Genomic DNA, 17,905 nt, shown 5'->3' on the forward strand with positions numbered 1-17,905 from the left:
TAATAAAACTGTTGATGATTTTGAACTATTAGCGACAGCAACAACAGTTGACAGCCATTTGGATTCAAAGACCAGAGTCTACAGGTTTTCACTCCGACCAGCCGTGATAACCAGTTCTCACTGACTCATGCCCAACAAGTCCTGATCAGATATGAGCAGTTTGCTCTGTCGAGGGAGAAAAAGCAACACAAACAATGCTTTGGATCCGGCCCCAATTATAATTCAAGTCACACTTTGACATTAGCTGCTAGAAATGCCTCGGGTGGTTAGAGTTTGTGAGCTACAGCAGGGAAAGGTCAAGTTTAAACTAATTTCCTCATCATGGGCGAAGTAAGTAAACATCAGCTTTTAATTGATATGTGGAGAGGACAGACGGATATAATACAAGATAAAGCTGCCAAACATGGAGAGCACTAAACATCTATATTTAAAGAGTATTAAAAAATTCAGCTGTTCTTTCTTTTGGCGTAATATTTCATTTATTATCATTTATTTTTAAGGCAATATAGCTGGCTCATAACTCGAGACGTGATTTTATTTTTTTGTTGCCTGGTTTACTGCGCACGTGAAGAGCACAGACTCATAAAAGGGAACATGATTCAGCTTTATTGTCGGGTGTCACATCAGGAAATTAAACTCAGCCAGTGTTATAGGTACAAAGACAAGGGCATACACACAGATATGATGAGGTGTGTTTGCTTGTGTGTGTCAAATCCAGCTGGACCGCTGCTGTTAGTGAAAGACAGCATACTGCTTCATGTGGTGGGGACGTGTTTTAGGTGTCCCTGTCCTCTTTGGTCCTCACTGGGACAATTTGATGGACAAGAAAGGAGAATGAAATCTTGATGGGGGTGAAGTGTGAGGTGAGGTGGATTGAAGGAGGGAGATGGAGATGGAGAGAGAGAGAGGGAGGTGCCACCATCGACTGCAGCAGAAAAATGAGCGAGCGGAGGGAAAAGGGGGAGGGCAGAGTGGTGATGAGGGACAGCGAGAGGGAGAGAGATGGAAGGAGAGAGAAGGGGAGGCAGCACTTGCTCACTGCAGAGCCTTTCATTGATAAAGTAGCGCTGGTGTGAGCCAGAGGACTGCAGCTGGACACATCACACACATCCCACTCTCATGCACACACACACTTCCTGGGTGTTTGTTTACAGGCTGACGCCACGAGCGGCATCAACACTCACCATGCACTCCAAACAACGGCACCACTGAGGACCCACACACACACACACATAATAATCTCACAGTGATTATTGAGACGGACATCATCACAGGCTCTCCCTTCTCTCCTTTCCACCCTCTTCTTTTGGGTATGTGGGCATAGTTGGGTGACAGCAGGGGAGGGACACCTGTGCCTGAGGAGCAGGAGTTGGTGCATCTGATCTGGGACCAGTTTTCGGAGGAGTCTTAAAGCTGCAGAGGAACCAGCCAACACACCAGTATAAAGGTACGGGAGGAGGGGAGGTGTGTGTGCGTGCACTTTGTGGGGATGTGTAAACACACTCAGCATGTGATGCGCATGCATGGATAAACTTCACACATCAGACAGTTTGCTGAGATGCTTTCTGACTCCTGGCTGTAAACAGAGCCGCTTCCTCCTCACAGCAACAGGAGCTGGTACCTTCCTCCTCCTCATCCTCTCCCCATCTTTTCGAATGAATCTCTTTCGCTCTCACTTCCTCCCTATCTTTATCCCCCATCCTGACACCTAGTTATTACAGTAATCTCATTGCAGCATCCTGCTTCTGTTCCACACATTACGGTCCATCTGTTTCCTCCACCTCCACCTCCACCTCCACCTCCTCTGGCTCTCACTCTCCTCTTTTTGCCACCAAGCATCCCTCTCATTCTCCGTCCCGCACTCGTCTCCGCAAAAGCCAAACCTTGCCCCTCGTGCCTTAGTCAACTCTCCATCTCTCTGTTTTGCTCCCTGTTAGTCTGTCCGTCACCCTGGGATCTACGGAGGCAAGCGGAGTGCCGGTGTCGGCCATGAAGCTGGTGAACGGGGGAGGAGGAGGAGGTGGAGGAGGGGGCGGCGGGGGAGGTGGAGAGAAGACTGCCTTTTCCTTTAAGAAGTGCTCCGCTTTCCAGTTTGTCAAGAGAAAGGTGAGTTTAGGTGACGCGCACACACACACACACACACACACACACACACACACACACACATACATACACAGATGGGATGGATGCATATGTAAGTGTGTGCCTACACATGCACCTACACAGCAGATTGAGAGGTGTGTTGGCTGAGAGAGGAGGTGTCACAGCCGGAGTGTTCCCTCTTTCTCTCTCTTAGTGTGTGTGTGTGTGTGTGTGTGTGTGTGCATGCCAGGGATGATGTCATTGTGAAAGCTAAGCCACGCTAATCAGGCGCAAGATTCTGCTTCCCGTGAATGTGTGTTTTCGGTGCATGCGTGCCCCAAAACACTGTTGCATTACAGAACCCACAAGTGTCTGTTGTGTATAAATCGTGACATCACCGAGCTGGCGAGATCCTGTAGTTTAGGATCTACTCAGCATATCCTGCATTATGCTGCAGTGCTGTCATAAGGCTCATTTCCTCTGTAATGTTAATGGTTTGCATTAAATGGTTTTCCTTGGTTGGTGTGTTTGTGTAATGAGAGTGTGTGCTGACTTTTCCAAAAACAAAAGTACAATCCCGGGATTTAATGGACTACAAAACAGCACTTGGAGGACATTTGGTACAGCTTTTTAATCAGGCGTACTTTATAAAGGTTTTATAAGTTGTAACTAATGGCTTTAATAATGGTCAATAAATCATTTGTTCTTGAACAGAACTGCTTTGTGTCATTAACAAGCTCTTCGGGAGGATGTAACATTTACAAGTGTAAATGTTTTTGGCGCCCTCCCTGCCCAAATAACCAGAGCCAGTCATACGCATTAAGCAATAAAAGCAGTTGCACAGGGCCACTCGTCTCTGGAGGTCCCCTAGAAATTTTTTTTTTAATGAACATGAGACAATAATGAAATAAAAATTGACTTCCTAAACAGAAAGGGACATTTCTGTTACGTGCAGTTTGTGTTTATATGCTGTATGCATTTCTTCTGGACTATTATTGTAGGGCAGAAATACTTGTGCAGCTCCTGAGTCCAATGAATTTCCCTACGAGGACAATAAAATATCACATATCGTATCGTATCATCTTTCAAGCCATTTTTGCCAACATATGGGCAAATCACATTTTGTGATTGTATTACATATGTAGTTAATATATAAGTTAAACAAAGTTAATGAATAAGGCAACTGGGACAACTGGGAATCTTCACAAGCTATTCCTCAACAGTTTGCCAGCACTGCAGCCCATGATTTAAGTTAAATGAATTACATCTGGAGGTCAGTTTTAAAGGACCATTTATAGCCACTGGGGTAGACACACAAATACTGACATTCCTGTTATGTGTAATGTTTGTTTTTATGTTTTTATGGTGTATGCTTCATTTCTTCTGGACTATTATTGTAAGGCAGAAATACTTGTGCAGCTCCTAAGTCCATGACGAATTTTCCTATGGGGACAATTAAGTGTATTATATCGCATCGTATCGTACTGTATCGTATCGTATCATATTGTATCGTATCGTATCATCTTTCAAGCCATTTTTGCCAACATATGGGCAAATCACATTTTGTGATTGTATTACATATGATAAGTTAAACAAAGTTAATGAATAAGGCAACTGGGACAACTGGGAATCTTCACAAGCTATTCTTCAACAGTTTGCCAGCACTGCAGCCCATGATTTAAGTTAATTAATACTGCAGGTCAGTTTTATAGGACCACTCATAGGGTTAGGGGTAGACACACAAAAACTGAATTTTATGTTATGTGTAGTGTGTGTTTTTATATTTTTATGCTGTATGCTTCATTTCTTAATGAAAATACAGCGTATCGCATCGTATTGTGTCATATATCGTATCGTATCGTATCACATCGCATCGCATAGAGATGGCTCAGAGATGGGCAGGCAGTGCTGGAGCCAACACTGCCTCCCCCTGGTCTATACCATAACAAAATAAAGAAGTTTACAACACACACTGACTTCATTCTCTGCCCAGGACGCCATTACCCCACTATATCTTTACCAAACATAGTTGTTTGCTGTTATATTAATGCTCTGAATGTCCCATACAGAACCTTTAAAGTGAGACTCATTAGCCAGTATTAATTAGTTACTCACTTTCTGGTCATCCATCAAGGCTGCAGTTATAAATGCAGGTAAATTATTAATAAAGGGTCATTCGTTGCTCACTTCTGAGTGAGACATCAAGATGAGAGAAAGGGCAAAAAGTAGACTAGGGAGATTTTTCTCAATTAGACACCGAAATGTTGTTTTCATTACTGCAGTATAAAGCAGTAATACATGGTTTATTAACATTAATAAAGCCACTGATTTAAACGTTAACCCCTTATGAAGCACGCCACATTAGAAAGTATTGGAATTGTCCTGTGCTTGGAATATATGCGTTAGACAAATAACAGATTTAGAGCTGAGCCAAAATGAATAGATCAATGGCAAATTAATCGACAATTAGTCAAACAATTTAGTCATTAGTACTTATTTTGGTACATTTTTTGTGTAAAACCACAGAAAATTGATATATTTGCTGTTTGTTTTTTTGTTTGTTTGTTTTTTAAAATTTTCTTAAGTGGGTCGGGGACTTTTTAATGATAACATAATGTAAGATGTCCAAAAAAATAAAGTAAAATTAAATTAAATTAAATTAAATTAAATTAAATTAAATTAGTCTGAAAATGATCTTGTGTCCCATGACATCAACATAAATACAAAACTCAAAAATACAAAGCAACAAAACCATACTACAAACACTGCACATCACATCTGACATGTAGAATGATTAATTGATTAGTCACACAAATGGCTGACAGATTAATTGAAATAAAAAGCAATCTCTAGCTCCAGCCATAAACAATAAAAAAAAACTATTTAATTATTCATGTTAGTGATGCGCTGACAGTCCGTGTGCTCCATGCTCCTGTAAGTAAACCAAAAACATCACATCTAATAAATCAGGGTAGATAAGAAAGCAGAAACGCTGCAGAGTTTGAAGTGAGGTGATGCATATGGATGCTCATTGTTACCCAGTGATTTATGACTGTAAGTAACGCCATGCTGTCGATAAACGGAAATGTAAATTGCTGCCAAACTGGTCGACATGATCAGGTGTTTGTTGGACTCGTGAGCTTCAGTATGTGCCGCAGTCTGTCTAAACCTCCATTAGCGTTTGTTACACTCGTTCAAAACACGCCAAGCTCAACAAACAGTTCAACTCCTGCTCCCTCGGATCTGAATAATTTGCTGCGGATTTACATGAGATCAAAAGAAAACATTGAGCAATATGACTGTGGGCTATGACGGGAAGGAAATGACTAACATTACTTCCTGCTTGTGGAGGAGAGGTGGAGTGATGCATTTACTCAATAATCACTGTATTGCTTTGGGAATATGGCACGACATTATTTTTTCCATTACACAAACAGTGTAGTATAATAAATCAGATGATAAAGGAAGGGTTTATTGCACAGGTTATTATGTTTAACCACATTCTCAGCCTCATAATTACTGGGAACAATCGACTATCATTTATGTGCTTGATAAATAATCTTTGATATGAAGTTGCCGGGCAGATACTTTTCTGTGTGTGTTGTTGCTGGCAGCAGGGTTTCCAAAGTGTGTGTTGGTCTCAGATGGTGTACAGTATGGTGTGGATCCCTGATGACTCGGCTGGTTAATATGGGCAGATTGTGTTGTGTTAACACCCACGCACAGACACACATGCACTCCCACAGGCGCATTCTGCTGCGATGAGTCTCCCGTGGGATTTATTTTTTATTTTATTTATTTTTTACACATATTTATCAGTATTTAAGAGCCCGAGGATCTATCTATCTATGCATCCATCTATATAAAATCTTCATATCTTGTTTTTCTTTTGCATATGTCTGTATAAAACTGGCTCTCCTTCCTTGCTCTGCTCCAGTAAGAAAACAAGCGCTTCCAGATACGCATCAGCACACAGCCCCAAATCAGAATTAATGCCTGCTGCTGTTAAGGGTTTATTTGTCTCTCTATTTGTGTCTAAATAAGCCTAATTACATAATGTGGAGAGCACGAGTCAGGACAGAGCACTGTATCATAAATGAGTATGGGAAATGATAGAGGGACACAGCCATTGTGAAATCAATGGCTGTGTGTGTGTATGCGTGTGTGTGTGTGTGTGTTTTTGTCTGTGGATTCGGATGGTGCATATCCAGTGCCGTACCTACCTTGTCACATATTGACGTTTGGTCATGGGCTTTCCGCGTCCACATACGACGTGCAAGGTACCCTGGGTGCGTTGGTTGTTGATGTTCTTGGATGCTGTGTCAAGTTCTGCCTGTGACATGCATTGTCTTCTTTCAAAATAAACTTCTGTTTTCACAGGAATTGTAACGTTTGCATACAGTCTCTTTCAAAATAAATGCACTACATTGGTACAACAACGCCAATTGAGTTTTTTTTTTCCTTCAGCAATGACAAGGTTTGGCTTTAGAATCTTACGGGACACAAACACGGCTTTCCCGGGTGAAAGTCCGTGTTTGTTGGACCCACCCACCCCACTCGGACTTTAGCCGCCTTAACTTTTATTCTTGTCCCGCCATGTTTCCCCCTGATACCACTGGGCACCGTGACACTAAAACCCCCGTCCTCACTGCAGCAGCTCGGGCACGACTCAGGCTTGCGGCCCCCTGCTGTGTCTGTGTCTCTCTCTCTCTCTCTCTCTCTCTCTCTCTCTCTCTCTCTCTCTCTCACCCTTCATACTCTCAACTATTCTATCCATTAAGAGCAAAAATGTCAGAAAACAAAAAACGGAATTAAAACGGCGACCAGCGGCGTATCATCATGTTACAGGATTGCCGCTAAACAATGTTATGTTAAAAGTTAAACTAATTAGAAGTGTTGTGTAGTTATTTAGATAGAAGATGAATTTTCTATGGCAAATGGGTCTTTCTGCCTTAGAAACACTGATTTTCCCACCCCCGCGCGGCTGCCTATAGGAGGATCCGCCACTGTGCGTATCAGTTGTTGATGAGACATGCTATTTAGCCAATATGGGGAATTTTGACATGCAACATTTTGTTGGAAACAAAGTCAGCAGCTCGTGAGATACTGAGATATGACCTGTTACACACAGAAAAACAAACCCATCAAAACGATGTTGTAACGTACAGCACTTCACATCACTGCATTTTAAGGTGGGTCACACCAAAAAAAACATTCCTACTGCTGTGAGCGCAGTGTTTTTGTGTCAGAGGTGAACAAGTGTTAAGCGCCGGATGACACCTCACATCAGTTTCAGAAGCCTGACACGTTAAACAAGAGGTATGACAGCGCCCTGTTTGATCCACAAAACATTTCTCACTCTGTTTTGAATATAAAGACAAAAAACAAAAGAAAAGATCCTCTAATTGGCTTCAACATCAATCTGTGTGTCCTGTGTGAAGTAGCTTGTGTGGTTGTGTTCTTATTTTAGGTCTGTGTCATCGGACTTGTGTGCCAGTCCTTCAGTGGCTGGTTTGTTTTTGCGTTGACCTGCCGGAGTGTTTTTCCAAGTCTGTTTTCCTTTAGGCCTGACATGCCTTGACGTGCTGTCTGGCTGGTCTTTGACTTAGGCATTCAATCTCAGTGTTTGTGTGTGTGTGTGTCACAGCTGTCTGGACTCTGTGCTGTTCAGGCGCACAGGCTACTGCTCCCGCCGTGTGTGTTTGCTAAATGTTCGATTCACACAGCAGGATGAGATTTTATAAGGCTCCTTGTGAAAATGTTGCCTTTTCTCTCTCCTCCCGTCTCCTACATGTAGGTATCCTCCTTTTCGGTTTCCTCACCACTTTCACTACCTTTCCTCCATGTCGTCCCCCCCCCCCCAAAAAAAACACAAAAAAACACACACTCACCAGATTTTTCGGTTAGTGACAGGGCTTTTCTGGGAAGTCTTAGTCACTGCAGGGGAGTTGCGTGTATGCAGTGTGCTTGCATGCACCAATATGCGCATGTGCCGGTGATATCTCACCATGTAATGCAATGTCTTACTCTGTGTTTTTACAGTACGGCTGCAAAGTGTCAACATCTGTCAATGACAGGGATGATAATGATAATTCATGACAATAGCCACATACGGATTGAAGTCCTCTTCTGCAGGGAGAGCTTTCTGAAGTATTGTCACCATTAATGCAAGTCAAGTCAAAGGCAAAGATCTGGAAGGATCTCAGACAAGATTAGACAAGATAGACGTCACTCTTCATCATATCTGAGGGTGCTTTCAGCATTGTGCTTCATGCGTGTGTGTCATGCTCTGCGCGTTCGCCTGATTCATGTGTTCAATATGTGGCAGAGCGGAGGAGCGAGCCTCTTTGAAGTGTAATTCTGCGTGCGAGTGTCTCACTTGAAATGACATGTAATCAGGGGTAACATGAGGAAGTCCTCTGATCAAAGGTTGCAGCTGGGAGGGTTGACAGTGTGTGTATTTGTGTGTGTGATGGTGGAGCACCTGTATGAGCACTTAAAAAACAAAGGAAAGTGAGATCAAACCAACATTTTCTTCTTCTTCTTAAAAAAAAATCAACCCTGAGACTGAGCACCTCTTTCCCACACAGGTACGAAGATGGATGAGGAACCCGAAGGTGAGCGTGGAGAAGGCTCAGGGGAAAGGCCTCCTGTACCCCTGTCCAAAGTGTCCGCTGGCCGACGATCTGTGGTACACACACTTCCCCTCGCCTTATGGCTGCTGTCACTATGGCGGCCTGCAGGGCGGACAGTACTACCACCAGGAGCCATGCTCGCCGTGCCCTGCCAGCGCGCAAAGCAGCGGCCATGACAAGAACAAGGCCTGCAAGGTAAAGTCAACAACAAGTACAGATGGAGAGAAAATGAGAGTGTGTGTGTGTGTGTGTCATGCATTTGTGTCAGTAGTCAGTCACTGTGCTCTGTGACACACTATCAGCTGAAGCAGCATTTATCACCTCCGTCACACACACAGCTGCAGGCAGTGAGTAACACACTCAGTCTTCATTGAATGGATAAAAACAGTTTAAAACAACTTAGCGGGGGCTATTATGCTCATTTTCAGGTTTACACTTGTATGTTGGGTTTCTACTAGAACACATTTACATGCGTTAATGGTCAAAAAACACTTTATTTTCCTCATCCTGTCTGTGCTGGAACACCTGTCTCACACTCTGTCAGACAACGCTCAGTTTTAGCACCTGTCTGTTTAAGCCCACCTCCCAAAAAAGCCCAGTCTGCTTAGCATTTCCAGACCTGAGACAAAATAGTGGCACTTCTTGCCTGAAAAATCACCAGTAAAAGCTTCCAAACACAACTAGACATGTTGCAGCAGGAAAATGTTCTGAAATAATCAGACATCACCAACGTTAGATATGGTTCCCTAGCGTTAGCATGTTGCTACATGTAGCAGTGTACTTGCAGGCGAGGGAGTAAAAGTAATGGAGAAAAGTGGCACTGTCTCTCATTTAAAAAAAAAAAGCAAAAAAAACCTTCTGAACACAACCGGACATGTTCCAGGAAGAATATGATGTAAAATCAGGGAGAAATTAACAACATAAGCAACCATGATTACATGTTTCCCTGAGGTTAGCTTGTAGCTACATGTAGCAGTGTACTTGCAGGCGGGGGATAACTGTAATGGAGAATAGTGGTACTTCCTCACATTAAAAACAACCAGACATTATGATGCAAAATCAGGGAGAAATTCACAACAACAACAACAACGATAATTACATGTTTCTCTGCCAAGTGTTTTTTTGTGCCTAAGCCTAACCACAAGTTAACCACAGTATTGTTGAAAGCTAAAGCCCAGTTGAGACCAAAGATTCACGATGAGACGAAACCCTTTTAGTACGTTGCAGAGAAAAGTTGCAGCGGTGTGGACTGACCCGTCTTAGCTCTACTCGAGCTAGCTGATAGTGTCACCTGCAACTGAGCTGGTCAAATAGCCAGCGGCTGGTTTTAGAACATAAAGCATGTCACCCACAGTCCATCTGAAGCTCGTTTTGTTTCCGTTTTTCCCCGTTTCATCACTACTACAAATGCAGCTGTAGCCAGTATCTCACTATCACTATTCTCATTCATATTTTAAGAAGCTACAAATTATATTCAGCCACAAAATAAGCCTGAAAAGCTGCAAACAGAACAGAAGTACAGAGAGTTGTTGCATAGCGATGATACACCATCTCATCTAGTTGCACTGGTGTAAACCAGCAGGTTTTTATGACATTGCAGAACAGCGCACTACAAGTAGTTGCACGTTTCAACTTGTCTTGTCGCGAATCTTTGGTCTGAACTACTAGTACTAATAATGTGCAAAGGTAATGTATCTGCGCTTTGCAGAAACGTACAATGCCAACATAAGCTTTTTCTAAATCTAAAGAAACATAATGGGAGCAGATAAATAAAGACAATGTAACCTATTTCACAATGTGTGTCATACAAAGGGAAAGTCCACCCCCTGATCCCATCCCATCCTCACACCACAGATCTCCTCCTCTGTCCTACAGGTGCAAGAACATCCACTAACACACTCTGTGACAAAACTCATTTTACACAGCTTCCTCTGTTTGCCCATTAACGCTCATTAAAGGAAGTCAAAGAAGCAAATTAGGAACTAACAGGACTCTAGACATTGTTTTGTTTGTCTTTATTCTCCCTTTAACCACCACGAGTGTTGTTATGTAACATAAACACTAAGAAGACTGAGGCGTTTTTCAAAAAAAAAAAAAAAACTTGTTGTTGTTGTTGTTGTTGCTCACCACAGGCTGCTGTTTCTGAAATTGGAGCAGGAGGCATTCAGCAGCGAACATGAACATTGTATTAAGAATTAAACAATGAAAAAATGAACACGAGTGCATGCTGTAAACAAACGCCTCGCCCAAACACACACCAGTCCATTCACACTGATGCTGCTGCTGATGCTGCTGCTGCAGGTGTCCAGGTTGTCCTTGCAACTGCAATCATAATAGCCATCCCACGCCTATCAATCATCATACCCATCAATTGGTTCCCCGCTTATGTGTGTGTGTTTTTCCAGTCCCATGGGCGACAGGAGAGAATGAGTCATCACTGTCCCAGCGAGACAAAGCCACACACTGTACTGTGTGTGTTTGCATGTGAGTGTGCGTGCTGAGAAACAATGTGGAATCGTGTGAGAATATAAAACAGGACTGTGTTGTTGTCCATCACTCCAGTCTCTCTCCTGCAGCCCTTTAGGGGTTTTTTTCTTCTCCATTTTGTTTCATTTCGCTCTGGTTTTCTTCCAGGCACTTCTGTCTCACTTTATCTCTCCATCAATTCCACCTCTTGCCCTCACAACCAATAGATCTGTCACTAATGTCTCACTGGAGATAACCGGCCTGTGTGTAGAATTAATGGGTGTTGTGGGGAGGTGGGAGCCAGCTGGAGGAGGGTTAAAGAGGTGAGGGCTCTTTGGTGAGTCATAGCTAGTCCTCACTGCACAGTGTGTGTGCATGTATATGAAGTCAATACAGGAGTGTGGAGTCACACAGGACTCTCCTATAGATGAATCTGGGGAAGTACGACACATAAACAAGTCGCCATTATTGCAGTTTATCACCTTACAATACCTCTGAATACACGCTGTCCTAACAAGTGTAAAACTTTGTATTTTTACCTTTTATGTAACATTACTTTTGACATTGGGAAGAACCTGTGCAGCCCCCAGCTGATCCAACAGTAGTAGCAAACTTCAGCTTTGGAAAAAAACTGTGAATTAAGTAACATCAGCTAAATTAACAATGCTTAGCTAATGTAGCTAACGTTAACGGGCTAACGTTACTGACTAAATTAACTCAGTCAACTATCTGTGGCATTATTGTGAAATATAACATTAGTTGCTCGATGTAGGGCAAAAACAAAAACATAATTTGGTCGGCATTACAAACAGAACACGTATAATGTTGTCCACTGTTTCACTTAAACAAGTTAGCGTTAACCAACTGGTGACTCAGCCGAATGCTTCCTGGTTGCTCGTAGTGACGGCAGCTGTTGAAAACACAAATAGAACATTTTGATATCCTTGTAAAAGCCTTCATTTTTACTCTAATTCATTTTCTGTACATACTCACTTTTTTTCTTGCTAGCATTTATGGAAGTTACAATGGGAAACCACAAACGCATTTGGCTACTAGTCACCAATAAACATGGTCATTAAACCAAAACACCAGCAGCTTTGTTTCGTAGGTTTTTTTTTTTTTTAAATCATGGAAAACTAAACCGCAGACAACAATGTCTACATTCAAAGTGTCTTCATACAACGGTTTGTATGATATCGAGTGAATTGGTGCCACGCAAATGGCGTCGTCAAGTCACGTACTTAACTTAGTTATGTGCTTAGAATAAACTTATGTAGTTTAGGTTTAGGCAGCAAATGTTTAGTTGGTTAGTAATGTTGAGCTGAATACTCTAATAACAACAATAACTCGAATAACACAAATAATGTACGAGTAAAATGTACGAGTAACATCCGCATAAAACGTGTCAATATCCGTAATCCCGATGAAAAAAAATCCTTGTTTGGGTAGCTGTGATCAGTCTCCTATTCTTGTAATCTGACAACACATTCTCACTCCGACCTCATCACATATCAACGTTTGGTCATGGACTTTCCACGTCGAGATACGAACTGCAAGGTACCCTGGGTGCTTTGGTTGTTGACGTTCTTGGACACCATGTCAACTTCCGTTTTCACAGGAAATTTACAGTTTGCATACAGTCTCTTTCAAAATAAATGCACTACGTCCGTACAACACAGCAAATTAACCTTTTTTTTTTCCTTCAACAACTAACGCAAGTACTTATGTTTTGCCAGCACACACACATGGTTAGGTTTAGCGGTCTGACGACTTCGGAGTTGAATCTGAAGTTCAATGCTAAAGCTGTTCTGTGAATAGTATTCTAATAAATAGTTAATATAGCAACCACTAATCAATCTGTAGTAATTTCAAGTTTAAAATAACAACTAGTGCTTAGGCCCCACCAATTTCCTTTTCGAACACACCCCACCTCCGGTTTAAACTCCGCCCATTCCGAGTGTGGATGCAGATAATTTGGTTGGTTGAACAGATACAACCACAGGTACAAATCATGGTATGCTTGCTCTTCTCTATAGGTTAAGAAAAGTACAGTTAGATTGGTAATCTATAACAAAAGAAATATGATTGTGCAATATCACTTTACATACTTAACTTAAAGAAAAGTAAAGTTACACAGGTTAACTTAGGAAATGAAGCATGATGACAACGTACCTTAAAATAGCTCAAAGTTCACTTTGTTTCACATGAGACACAAACACCGGTCTCCTGGGGGAGAGTCCTGTGTTTGTTTGATCCATCCACCACCCAAACCAGCCTCCTTGCGCAGGCTTTTGCTCTTTATACTACTTTCTTCTTTACTCCTGTCAACACATTGGTCATGTGATCGCGGCCCTCCCGATTACATGGGTTAAATATGAATTACTGGCTTGTGATTATGTGGGTTATGTCTGAATTCTTGTAAATTACTTTTTGTAGGTATACAAAGAAACAATGCCTGCTACAGTTTATGCTAAAGTTTGTTGTCATGAAGCTGAGATAATTTAGAAAATCAGCAATCTTTGCTTCTGTAATTGTCAGCAGGCAGCAGCAGAAACTGTGACTGCTGGATTCAAGAGTCAGCCAATGATTAACCGCTGGAAACTTACAACATACAGTGTTAGTCAGATGCACAACCTAAATGTGAACTGAAATACACTCCTGTTTTGACCTCGTGACGCCTTGCCAAATACGCCATGAAAAAACTCAGCACACAGACGTCATGTTCTGTACTGTACTGTTCTTGACATACTGTGCCATATCTCAGGGGGACCCTGTCCAAACACTTCAGGCCCTTAAAGTTGGTTTGCCAAACACTCACAGAGCGTGACACTTGTTCAACAAATGGAGCAGTAACAGATACATTTCCCCCTGGCATGCTAAACGTGCTGCTCCATGCTCGAGGAGGCCACCCACGGCCCAACTCAGATGCAAATGAGCAGAGCTTCAGTATGAAATTTGTCAGCCCATCAAAGTGAACCCTATCAGTCGCCGTCTAACAAGCGCCTCAGATTCAGGACTTAAGAAAGTGGTGGTGGTTGTGACGCCGAGAGGCTGCTGTCACATTTGAGGGGAGGAGGAGATGTATAAGACGCCAGACGTTGACAGACAGTGTCAGCTTACTCTTAAGTGTGGAGACAGAAGGGAAAGCTCAGAGGACATTTGTCACGGTCTAATGCCACGGTGCTCTTTATTCTTTACTTTATATGCTGTTGTAAATCTAGAACTATATTATTTCGCCTTAAGTGCGCTGTATTGTTGAACACTGAATATTAGCTTTTCTGCATTACACTCATTGTGAGCAGAAGCTTTTGAATTTGTTAATCTCTGCTTGGCTGCAAATGCACTTGTTTGTTGCCAGAGGAGCTGCATATGAACTGAAATTAAAGTTTTTACAATCCCCTTAGAGGAAAAAGAAAACTATAAATCATGAATTTGTGAATTGAATTGAATTTAAATTAGTATGAGGACATCTACCTAAGTTGCTCTTTCTCCAAAAAGGCCTCCTTGATAGATCACCCAACTCCGCCTCCTCCTCCTTATCAAAAATCCATCACGGCAGTTTTTTTTCTAATTACAAAGCATCAGCGCCATTTAAAATGCAGGTAGCTTGGCTTAGCCTTGACCCGGTGCTTTGCATGGCCTTCACCCTGCTGCTGCTTTCGATAAGTCTGTCAGAGCCAAAGCTAAATATAGACCAACTTTATGGCGCTGATGTTATTATATTATGAAATCGGTGTACTAGATTTATGACGCCTGCATTTTTTCCATGGGGTGATAACTGCAGAGAAAATAAGGGAGGACGGGAGGGGAGGTTTAGTGTAAATAGGAGGAAAGACGGGTGATGTGAAGGAAATTGGGATTAGAAATGGACAAAGGGTAAACACTAATGGCTGAAGAGGAAAGATGGTGGAGCTGAGGGGAGAGACGTAAACACAGGAAACGGCAGTGATGTAGAGAGAGCGAGATGAGAGGAGCTGAGAGGACAGTTTTATTAGGAGATAGAGGATGAGGTCAGAGCATCTGCCCCGCTGCCTGAGCATGACCAGAAATCAAAAGCATATAAATCCTCCTGATAAGGACGTCCTGTACTGTCCTGAGTACACACCAACAGATTGTCAGACACCACACGCAGGGACACACACACACAAAGCTAATGCTAACGCAGCCTTTCCACTAATCGCTTACATCAAGCCTGTACTGTTCTTGATGATGATTTAATCAAAAATGAAAAGAACATGAACTTTTGCTGACTACTGGTTGTCCTGCCGTGTTATCTCTCTTGTCCCACAGCTTCAGTACTTTTTGAAACTTACAGAAACTCCAGTAACACTTCAGATCACATGCTATAATGTACAGCGCTACTGGATCTTCTTATCAAGTCAGATACGACAACAGTAACTGAAATGGATCTATTAGATTGTGTTTTTACATTATGTATTATACAAGCTCATTGGCATTACCAATTTGCTCACTGGCGTTATTTCAATTTCTTTATGGTCTGTTTTGGGTATGGATCAGGACAGGGCTGGATCAGGGCCTAGCAGGCACAGGCCCATACAAAACAGCTGCAAAGAGACTCACAAAGACTACGAAAAGGGGCTAAACAACTACTAAAGGACACAAAATGACTACAACGATATAGAAAATAGTTCCAAAGAGACACAAAGTGACTACAAAGAGACACAAAACAGCTGCAAAGAGACAAAGAGACTCACAAAGGATACAAAAATGGGCTAAACAACCATAAAGTGACGCAAAACGACGACAAAGAGATACAAAATAACTGCTAAGAGACACCATTTGACTCACAAAGACTACAAAAAAAGACAAAACAACTACAAAGGGACACAAAATAACTACAAAGACATACAAAATAGCTCCAAAGAGACGCAAAGTGACACATAAAACCAAAGACAGATAGTGACAACTACAAAGAGACGCCAAACAGCTGCAAAGACAGACAAGGAGACTCACAAAGACCATGAAAAGAGGCAAAACAAATAGGCTACAACAGGTTAAAAATTAGACTACAAAAAGACACAAAGAGACACAAAACGACTACAAAGACATACAAAACAGCTGCAAAGAGACACAATATGACTGACAAAGACTAAGAAAATGGGCAAAACAATTCTAAAGAGACACAAAATGACTACAAAGACATACAAAACAGCTGCAGAGAGACAAAGAAAATCAAAAAGGCTACACAAAGGGGCTAAACAACCACAAAGAGACACAAAATGCCTACAAAGAGATACAAAACAACTGTAAAGAGATCAAGAAACTCAAAGACTACAAAAAGGAGCTAAACAACTCTACAGGGACACAAAATGATTGCAAAGAGACACAAAACAGCCCCAAACTGACAAAGAGACTCGCTAAGACTACAAAAAGGGGCAGAACAACTCTAAAGGGACACAAAACGATTGCAAAGACATACAAAGCAGCTGCAAGGAGATGCAATGTGACTCACAAAGACTACAAAAAGGGGCAAAACTACTCTAAAGGGACACAAAATGACTACGAAGACATACAAAACAGCTGCAGAGAGACAAAGAAACTCAAAAAGACTACAAAAAGGGGCTAAACAACCACAAAGAGACAAGATGCCTACAAAGAGCTACAAAACAGCTGTAAAGAGACATCAAGACACTCACAAAGACTACGAAAGGGGGCAAAACTACTCTAAAGGGTCACAAAATGACTACAAAGAAATACAAAAAAGCCGCAAAGAGACAAAGAGACTCGCCAAGACTACAAAAAGGGGCAAAACAACTCTTAAGAGACGCAAAAAGATTGCAAAGAGACACACAATGACTACAAAACATACAGAACAGCTGCATAGATACAAAGAGACGTACAAAGAGGGGCTAAACAACCATAAAGAGACTCAAACTAACATCAAAAACACAAACTGACCACTGAAAGACAACCACGAAGAAACTATGAAGAGACACAAAATCAAAGACAGATGCTTAACGGCTACAAAGAGATGCAAAAAACAACAAAAAAGAGGCTTAACAACTATAAAGTCTGGGGGTCTTGCTCCTGTGTAGAAGAGGTGGTGGGGCCCTTTGCATGTCTGTGCCCAGGGGCCCACTGTCTCATACACTGCCCATGGATCAGGTGATAGGTGTCGTTAATCAGTCAGTGTACTCATTATGGATTAAACACCAACTTCATTCAGTCTGTCCTGACCCGCTTTGGTCCTATTTATGTTTACTGTCCAAAACTCATTCATGCAGGAGAAAGAGAGACAGAGGGGAGGAAGGAAGGAAGACAGGAGGTGAAGCAGAGAACATGGAGGGTGAAGAAATCCAAGGAGATGAGAGAAGCCAAGCGTGACGGAGAAGAACAGTGATTTTTATCTAGTTCCATGCAGCCTCTGAGATGTCGTCGACTATTGATTAGATCTCAGCTGAAAGTGGTGGTGCAAAGTAGAGAGTGAAAAACTGCATATGAATTTCTAGAAACCTCATTTGTTGGTGAGGTAAGCTCATCTTGTTAATGTTTTATTACAGCCAGCTGGATCTAAAAGTTCGATCATACTTTTGTCCTCACAGTAAAAAAAGATGATGATCAGTGGCATTTTAAAATGTGCCTCTCATGTGGAAGTTGGCCGCAGCAGTTCATTCTCCACAGTGACAAAACAGAGGGAGATGACCTGTGACAAATCCACCTCAGCAGCGACAGGCCCTGCAGGCTAAGCTCTGTCCCACAAA

General features: G+C 42.1%; 1 protein-coding gene across 1 annotated transcript in view; it reads left to right on the forward strand.

Moving 5' to 3' along the window:
- Positions 1 to 957: 957 nt before the first annotated feature.
- The window catches only part of sgk1 (serum/glucocorticoid regulated kinase 1), a 59,953-nt gene continuing 43,005 nt past the window's right edge, over positions 958 to 17,905 (forward strand). The window contains exons 1-3 of the mRNA XM_033648481.2: positions 958 to 1,447; positions 1,938 to 2,106; positions 8,673 to 8,912. Coding sequence (XP_033504372.2) covers positions 1,990 to 2,106; positions 8,673 to 8,912 — 357 coding nt within the window. The 5' untranslated portion in view covers positions 958 to 1,447; positions 1,938 to 1,989. The remainder of the gene's footprint in view (positions 1,448 to 1,937; positions 2,107 to 8,672; positions 8,913 to 17,905) is intronic.

Source organism: Epinephelus lanceolatus, chromosome 13, assembly GCF_041903045.1.
Source record: "Epinephelus lanceolatus isolate andai-2023 chromosome 13, ASM4190304v1, whole genome shotgun sequence".
Lineage (NCBI taxonomy): Eukaryota > Metazoa > Chordata > Actinopteri > Perciformes > Serranidae > Epinephelus > Epinephelus lanceolatus.